Below are 9,139 nucleotides of genomic sequence, written 5' to 3' on the forward strand. Positions count from 1 at the left end.
GTATACTACTTTTTAATCTGATGTTTATTCAGATTTTTGAGTAGTTTCTCCTTTTGTTGCTGTGAAAAAAATGTATCTGAACACTGTACACAGGTCTCATAGACAAGAGCTTTTTTTTTTTCTCTTGTGGAAGTAACTAGGAGCGGAGTAGAATGGGATAGATTGTAAGACTGTTATATGTTTAACCTTAGGAGCTGGAGAGAGCTTGGAGGTCAAGAGCGCTTGCTGTTCTAGAGAACCTTGGGTTCAGAACCCAGCACCCATGTCAGAATACTCATAACCACCTGTAAGTCCAGCTCCAGTAGGATCTGATCCCCTTTTCTGGTCTCTACATGCACCCAAATATATGTAGCATACAGTCTCACACACCTATACATATAAAAAAGAAAAATCTTGAAAAAGAAAACCTGCCAGCTTTTAAAGAGGATCTAACCTATGCTCTCACCAGTAAGAGTTCCAACGGCTCAACTGGGCTGGGAAGATGGCTCAGTAGATAAAGTGCTTGATCTGCAAATAGGAAGACCTGAGCTCCGATTCCCAGCACCCTCATGAGAAGCCAGGCACAGAGGTGAGCGCCTGTAGTCCCAGTCCGGGGGAGTGGGCCCCTGGAGCTGGCTGGTCCCCAGTCTAGCTGAGTCAGGGAGCTGCAGGTGAGAGATCCTGTCACAAAGTTAGGTGGAGTGTGAGTAAGGAAGATGGCTGATGTCAACCTCTGACTAAAAATTTCCATTTTCCTCAACTGGGAGTCTTAGGTCCAGTTAATCAGCTTTCCTTCTGTGGTTCACATTTCTCATACCCAAAGAAATCTTTGCCTGTTCTAGGTTGGCAAAGATTTTTTAGGTGTGTATATGGTTGCTTTTAGGTTTATAATTTGAGCTTTTATATTGAAACACACAGTCCCTTTTGAGTTAAATGTTACACAGGTATATATTTCTGTACGGTAAACACAAATGTAAAAGGAAAGATAACAGAGAAAATGTTTTGAACCCACCAGAGAAACATGCAGGGTCAGTAGTGTGAGTTGCTTTAGAAGTCAAGTTTTAGGAAGGCTGAAATAGTCAAAGTAGGTTCCCCAGTCCGCTCTGGGGAAACAGATCATACTTGCTCGAAGATTGTTTAGTTTACTGGTGTACAAACAAATTATTCTTGGAAGAAGTGTATGAATAGGGCTAGTGGTTGGGCCTGACGAGATGGCTCAGTGGGTAAGAGAACTGACTGCTTTTCTGAGCGTCCTGAGTTCAAATCCCAGTAACCACATGGTGGCTCATGACCACTCTAATGAGATCTGACGCCCTCTTCTGGTGCATCAGAAGACAGCTATGGTGTACTTATGTATAATAATAAATAAATCTTTGGGCCACAGCGAGCAGGGACTGAGCGAGCGGGGCCGACCAGAGTGAGCAGAGGTCCTAAAATTCAATTCCCAACAACCACATGAAGGCTCACAACCATCTGTACAGCTACAGTGTATTCACACACATAAATAAATTTTTTAAAGACAAGCGGTCGATGGAATCTAAGGCTTTTATTTTTTAAAGATGTGTGCACCTTTTTATGAGGAAGAATAAAAGCCAATAGGGTGATAAGACGGAATGGTGGGCGACAGGGTGTAATTTGGAAAGGACCAAGGAAACCTCAAAGAATTGAACCTAGAGTTCCAGAAAAGTATATAGGAAAGAAGCGAGTTGCAAACACCATTTCAAATATTGTCTGACACATGGAGGGCAGGCATTACAACTTTGCAAGTGAGGAAGTTTCAAGTCACCATCTGCTCCCCATCATATAGTACACAGGGTAGTTGCCAGCTGCCAGCTGCCAGCTGCCAGCTGAGCTCCTAACCTGTGGTCTCCTTGATGAAAATCTTCGTCCTAGCCAGGATTAGCTGTGAACTACGAGTCCCAAAATGCATCGCGGCCAGAGTAGGACGTGGCGTAGGACCTATAGGCTGTTGCGGACACTTGGAAAGACTTCCTCCTCTCCTTTGGAGCAATGCAAGCTGAAAAGGCCTCGCTCTGGTACCGGCGGATGTCCTTTGTCTACGCACTCGGTGCCTGGTCGGTGCTGGGTTCAGCGTTTTTTCTTTCACGGAAAAAGAAAGCATCAGGTAGGGTTCTCTGGCAAGACGGTCCCTGGCAGCCGCAGCTTCCCGCCCATTGCCCCCGGTCACTAAGCAAAGCTGCTGCAAGCGGGTACTTAGATAATTTGCTGTGATGGAATCTGCCAAGGGCAAGACTCCAGGAGCTAATAAGTATTATCATCGGAACCTTATTTATTGATTACTAAGTCTGTCCCCGTGTTCAGCTGGAAATTGTGAATTCACCTGTGTCGTGCTAGGTGGATTCTAGAGCCTGGGACAATAGCCCGGGTGCTGCTCATTTCCTTGAAACGCTGTCACATGCGGCGAACAAGCAGTTTCAGGCCTTAACAGCAATCAAGGAGTATTAAAATCATCTCAGTTGTTGTGTGAAACTCCCTGAACCTTTAAATAACGTGCTGAAAATCAAAGGTACCGGAAAGTCAGTTGGTGTAAACGCTTGAGACCAGAGTGATAAGATGGAAGGTGACTCTGAGTGGCTGAAAGTCCTCCTAAAATCGATTGCGGGGCGGGTTGCCCAAGCCGAATAGACTAAACACCATTGAATTGTGCCTTGTAATAGGAGTTTGAATGGTGTGTTAGGTATATGTCAATAAAGCCATGGTGTTAAAAAACTGCTGGAAATTCTTGGACATGAAGGTGGTTTGAAAGTTCACACAGTCATCACGGTTGCCCTTTTTGTCTCTCTGCCTTTTCTTTTTGGAGAAAGATACCAACAATAGACATCTGATGGCCTAATCATACTTTGGTTTATTATGTCCAAGGCTTTAAGGACTGATGTCTAAGTTAATAATTTCAGGTTCTTTCTTTCTTTTTTTAAGACTGTGAAGATCAAGAGGATGGCACAAGAAATGAAACACCTCTTTCTACAAGTGAAGACTCTGATTTAGCAATGGAAAGGGTCGAGCATAGAGAAGGGTTTTACGTGAAATCATTTTTAAAGTATTCAGAAAATTCTGTTCCAGTCACTCAAAGGATCTTGACCTATCTGAAGTCATGGACTGATGGGCCTGGCCCGCAAGTGTGAACAGCTTGCTGAATTCTGCAAACAAGGACTTGGCTCAGTATTTGATAGATGTCTTGATTTCCATTTCATGTATTTAATGTAATGTTATAAAATATAAGCATTAATAATGTGCAAAAGTGTCTTCTTGAAGGTACTGAACTCATACTTCAAGAGGTAGTCTTCTCTGTCCACATGGCTGAAAGGTGAATATAAAGACATTAAATTTTAAAAATCATGTGTGTGTGTGTATGTGTGAGCACAGTCGTGTGTGTATGCATGCTGTATGTGTGAATGGAGGTCAGAGGACAGTTCGCAGGAGCCTCCTTCCACTGTGTGGATCAAACTCAAGTCATCAGGCACCTGCTGAACCATCTCACCGGCCCTGATATTTCAGTTCTTAAAAATCTACTTAGCGGCTGGAGAAATAGCTCAGCAGTTAAGAGGACTCACTGCTCTTCCAGAGTTCAGCTCTCAGCACCGTCATCTGGCACAGTTACAGACTGGTTCCAGGGGATCTGATGTCTTTGGCCCTAGTGGGCACCTGCACTCCAGTGCATGTTTCCATTTGAAGATGTACACACCTGAATGTCATTAAAAACAATATAAGCAAATCTTAAAAAAAAATTAGTATGTGCACACGTTTGTACCTGAGGGCAGGCACATGCCACTCATGAGTGTGGAGGTCAGAGGACAACTTTAAATGTTCATCCTGGTCTTAAACTTCCTTCCTTTCTTTTTTTTTTTTTTTAGATTTTTTGAGACAGGGTTTCTCTGTAGTCCTGGCTGTCCTGGAACTCACTCTAGACCAGGCTGGCCTCGAACTCAGAAATCTGCCTGCCTCTGCCTCCCGAGTGCTGGGATTAAAGGCGTGCGCCACCATGCCTGGCGGTCTTAAACTTTCTACCTTGTTTGAAAGAGGATCGCTCTTGCTGCCGTGCTATGTTCCCCAGGCTAGTTGTACTGAAAGCTTTCAGGAGATTCTCTTGGTCTCTGCTCTAGGAATGCTGGGATTGATACATGCCTCTGCATCAGGTATTTTTATGTGGGACCCAAACTCATGTTGTCAAACATCAAACACAGTGAATGATCTCTCTGACCCTGATAATGAAAATTACGTTCAGCTTCTATTAGTTAAATTTTTGGCATGTAGTTTATGTAACTTATTTTTCATGCTACTATTAGACAGTACTTTAGTAAAGTTAGATTGAGCACAGTCTCATGGGGCATTCAAAGCAGCCCTCTGCGACACCAGTGAGTACTGGATAACTTATGAATTAGAATATAACTTAGAAGTTAGACTTTGACCTGTTCTTTGGGACTTTTGCCTGAAGTAGTATGTACGTGCTCGCCATAGAGGTCAGAAGAGGTCAAATCCTCTGGAACTGGAATCACAGACAGCTGTGAGCTGCCATGTGGGTGCTGGGAATTGAACCTCTGAACCACTGAGCCATCTTTCTACCCTTATGTTTTTGATTGTTTTTTGTTTTGTTTTTTTGGTATCTTTGAGATAGAGTCTTTTTTATGTAGTCCTGGCTGTCCTGGAACTCTATAGGTATCAGGCTGGTTTCAAATAGCTCTGCTTGCTTCTCTTCTAAGTGCTGGAATTGAAGGCATGTGCCACCACCCCTGGGCTCCTAGGTAATGGTTTTTACTCATAGATATTTGAGACCCTGCAAGGCATAGGGGTGGATGGTAGGATAAGAATCCCAACTGTTGAGATATCCTTTTCCCAGGCCAAAAGCCGGTTGATACTAATTGAATATATTTATATTAGAACAGTGTGGTAGGTATCGAACTGAATGATCACGAATCAGCCTAAGATTGGAAGGAAAGCATGGGTGAGCTGAGGGGGCCTCTGGTAGAATGCTCTCCGAGTGTAAACAAAGCACTGGCTAAGTCCTCAGCACCCGGGCAACCAGCAGCAGGTACCTTACAAAACATCTCCCATCTTTAGAGATTTCACAGAAAAGGAGGGGCAAGAGCAAAGGGAGTGGGGCGTCTGGCAGGACAGAGCAGGACGAAAGTCTAGGATAAACTGCTAGACTTATAGTCTCGTGGGGCAATAGAATAGTGTATAAGGGACTGGAGAGATGGCTCAATGGTTAAGAGCACTGGTTGCTCTTCTAGAGGACCTGGGTTCAATTCCCAGCACCCACATGGAGGCTCACAACAATCTGTAACTTCAGTCCGAGGGTGTCTGATTTCCTTTTCTGGTAGATGCTACTTAGAGCAAACTAGATTTTTTTTTTCTTTTTTAATTAGAAGAACCAAATAATATTTGTAGATCAATTATTTAGAGAAAGGTCTTTAATCAAATATGAATCATTTGTAATGAAACCACAATTATAAACATTGCTTTGCTGGATCAGTGGGCTCATACCAACTCAAAGGGAGTTATTGTCATCCTACTAATAACTCTCTCCCTTTTCTTCTTTTTACTGGCCAGGATGTACCAAAGTTCATGCATAATACAGTCTTCTCCCATTTTATTTAATTTATATGCACGTCTGTGAACATGCATTTGCATGTGATATAAGGTGCCTGTGGAGCTCAGAGGGCATCTAGTGATGTCAGGGAGGGGGTCTGGGGATCAAACTCAGGTCATTAAAGGCAATGCCTTTTTTTCTTCTTTTTAAAGATTTATTTAATGTATGTGAGAACACTGTAACTGTCTTCAGACACACCAGAAGAGGGCATCAGATCCCATTGCAGATGGTTGTGAACCACCATGTGGTTGCTGGGAATTGAACTCAGGACCTCTGGAAGAGCACCCAGTGCTCTTAACTACTGAGCCATCCCTCCAGCCCCCAGTGAGTGCCTTTACCCATTGAGCAAGACTTTTTTCCCTGGATGTGAGAAATTGACTACTTGGTAGAATGTTCCTGATTTAGATTTTGGTAAACAGTTAGATGCAGAGTCTCCTGCAGTTCAGTCTGCATTTCGGTTGTACAGTTCCACCCTTGAACTGATCCTCCTGCCTCTCTGCCTCTTGAGCACCGGGATTCCAGGTAAGCGTTGCCATCTCTGGCTTATATGATACTGAGGATTGAACCTAGGGCTTCCTACATGGTAGGTAAGTACTATGTCCACTGAGCTACACTTCTAGCCCCAGGTTAAGTTCAATATCAGGAAGCCTGTGACACCCATTAATCTTATTGCTGCTGCTGCTGCTGCTGGTATCCTTGACAATTTCACTCATGCAATTTTGCATTCACTATTTAATATTTAAGCTAATATAATATAAGAGGCTCCCAGGCCTTAGCACACCCGACTCCATAAAACTCAGCATGTAGATAGCACCACTTGCCAGAGTGAAAAGGAAGACAGAATCCATCAAACTGGATAGTTCTGGGAAAGTCCTTAAATGCACTAACCTTGCCTTTTGACTTCTGTAATTCTGCTTTAGCCTAACTGTGCTTATTAACTGAAGTATGTCAGCCGAGGAGAGAGAGAGAGAGAGAGAGAGAGAGAGAGAGAGAGAGAGAGAGAGAGAGAGAGAGAGCTTAAATGTTCACGCTAAAAGAATCTGGGCTTTAATTGGATCCTGAACACCCAGTGTACTTGCCAGTTGGCTAATAAAGACTTTCTACTGGCTTAACCCCTGTCTGAGTAGTTTTCTCTGGTGGATACCCCACAATAATACACGTTTCTAGGCCTTTGTTTGGGGGGTGGGGGGAGCAACATCTTACTCCGTATCTCATGCTGGCCTTGAACTTCAGCATGAACCTCATACTGCAGCCTCCAGAATGCTTGGATCACAGATGTTCGACCACCATTCCTTGGAGTGTTTCGGGCCAAATAACAGTACTATCAAATGCTTTTCTGAATCTGCTAATCCTGGAAGAGGCTTTCAAAGCAAAGACACTCTGAAATGGGTGAACTTTTTCTGATACTCCCATTTCGTTTTTAAGGGAACGTCTCATTACATTGCCCACATTGGTGGTCTTGAACTCATGGACTTAAAACACTTTCCTGCTTCATCTCAAGTAGCTGGGACTCTCTCTCTTCCCTCCCATTCTTCCTTTTCTTTGTTTTAATTATAAACACACGCACTACCACTGGACTATGAAGATGTTATTTTTTAGTAATGAAAACTTGCTACAGTAATAGCTATACAGTTCTTTGCATCCATCTAAGCATCTTTACAACTCATTCCTTTTTTTTTTTTTTTTAAGACTTATTTATTATGTATAAGTACACTGTAGCTGTCTTCAGACACACCAGAAGAGGGAATCAGATCCCATTACGGATGGTTGTGAGCCACCATGTGGTTGCTGGGATTTGAACTCCGGACCTTTGGAAGAGCAGTTGGGTGCTCTTACCCACTGAGCCATCTCACCAGCCCTACAACTCATTCCTAACAACCCTTTGATAGGGCTAAATATTAGATTTGTATTAGGAAGGAATTCGAATTCTAGACTGATTCACCTATTAGCCATTGTGACGTGTCTAAGGTAAATCAATAGTTATGTAGTTAAATGGTTATTTTAGCAGCAGGTCCTTTTGCTTTTTTAGTAACAGGCTTGCTGCCGAGGCTACAGAACAAGTGAAGATTTTGGAAAATCTGTGACCGGAGGACTGGAAAAGAGGGAGAAAAGCAGAAAAAAAAACAACAACAAAAAACTAAGGGTAAAACTGAAAGAGAAAGAAACTGGAGCAGAAATTAACGTGTCTCTGGACATAGTGGAGTCTCGGCTGGCATTTTGGGACTATAGTGCTTAAGGAGGAGTTCGGGGTGGATAGGGCGGGGCCTGCCACAGAAGGACTAGGTTATGCATAGGTGACTGGTGAGCGTGATTGACATGGGCGGGGCCAGTTGGTGGATAGGTGTGGCCGACGTGGGCGGGACGCGGCTCTGTGGAATGGGTCCTCGCGGAGCTCTTCCGGTGTTGCCGGTAGAGGGCGCCAGCCGAGGAGCCACCGGCGGAGTCGCAAGGTCTGACCACACGGCGAATTCCAGTCGCTACAGCCGCCGCCATGAAGGCCGTGGTGCAGCGCGTCACCCGGGCTAGCGTCACAGGTCAGTCGGGCGGGCCCGGGAGGAGCAGCCTCTGACCCCCGCGACCCGCTGTTCCGTGTGAGGGTTCCCTGCAGCCCCGATGGCAGCCCCGAGTTACCGGGCAGCTCCCGGGCAGCGCCGTGGCCGAGAAGATCCGGCACGTGCCTGGCCGCTCACGGGTTCAGGCTCCGTGCTTTCGTTGCTACATAAACCCTCATCTCCGTCGTCATCACCATTATAATCATCATCATTATCTTTGTGAGTGTGTGTGTGTGTGTTCCTCACAGACAAGGTGCCAGAACCTGTGAGCATCCCCAGGGCCCGTTGTTGAATGCACTGTTGCACAAACAACACATAGGGGACATTTCCACCGCTCTGTCTGAGATGTAGCATTTTAACACCCCCCCCACCCCCTTGCATATCTTTTCTTTTTAAAATAGAACTTGGCTCATGATAAAATGGACAGACGAGGCATTGCTAATTGAGCTCTGGCAGCTTTGAGCAAATACGTGCTGGCATCCTAACTGGGTGCAGAACATCCCTTGCTTGCACCTGGATGTTGGTCTCTGAACCTTCAGCCACGGGTAAGAACCACAGAATTCAAGATGACATGCTTCTCTTTCCCATTAATTAATATGGACCAAGATGCTCAGCCATTAGCCATCAGTTGAATGTGGGAGTCTAGCTGAAATATTCAGGATCCAGCTACTGTAGTTATTTGAAAAGTGTTAAAAATAAAATAGAAACAACTGGTGCCATTCTTTTAGTCTTTTAAGTTAAAAAATAAATACATTTATTTATTTGGTGTGTGTGTGTGTGTGTTTCTGTGTGTAACAGGCCAGAGAACAATTTAGATGTGCCATCACCATGTGGGTCCTTGGGATTCAACTCGGGGAATTAGGCCTAGCAGGAAGTTCACCCATCACTTATTTAGGGTTTCCTTCCTTTTCTTTCTTTCTTTCTTTCTTTCTTTCTTTCTTTCTTTCTTTCTTTCTTTCTTTCTTTCTTTCTTTCTCTCTCTCTCTCTCTCTCTCTCTCT

At 44.3% G+C, this 9,139-nt stretch overlaps 2 protein-coding genes across 2 annotated transcripts in view; both read left to right on the plus strand.

Annotated features, from left to right (window-relative positions):
- The first annotated feature begins 1,942 nt into the window (after positions 1-1,942).
- Smim26 (small integral membrane protein 26) lies at positions 1,943-3,233 on the plus strand. Its single transcript, XM_021195025.2, has 2 exons — positions 1,943-2,104; positions 2,917-3,233. The coding sequence occupies exons 1-2, from the start codon at positions 1,990-1,992 to the stop codon at positions 3,120-3,122; spliced, it is 321 nt and encodes a 106-aa protein (XP_021050684.1). The 5' UTR covers positions 1,943-1,989; the 3' UTR covers positions 3,123-3,233.
- A 4,693-nt stretch (positions 3,234-7,926) lies between these two features.
- The window catches only part of Dtd1 (D-aminoacyl-tRNA deacylase 1), a 160,158-nt gene continuing 158,945 nt past the window's right edge, over positions 7,927-9,139 (plus strand). The window contains exon 1 of the mRNA XM_021193560.1: positions 7,927-8,121. Coding sequence (XP_021049219.1) covers positions 8,079-8,121 — 43 coding nt within the window. The 5' untranslated portion in view covers positions 7,927-8,078. The remainder of the gene's footprint in view (positions 8,122-9,139) is intronic.

Source organism: Mus pahari, chromosome 3, assembly GCF_900095145.1.
Source record: "Mus pahari chromosome 3, PAHARI_EIJ_v1.1, whole genome shotgun sequence".
Taxonomy (NCBI): Eukaryota; Metazoa; Chordata; class Mammalia; order Rodentia; family Muridae; genus Mus; species Mus pahari.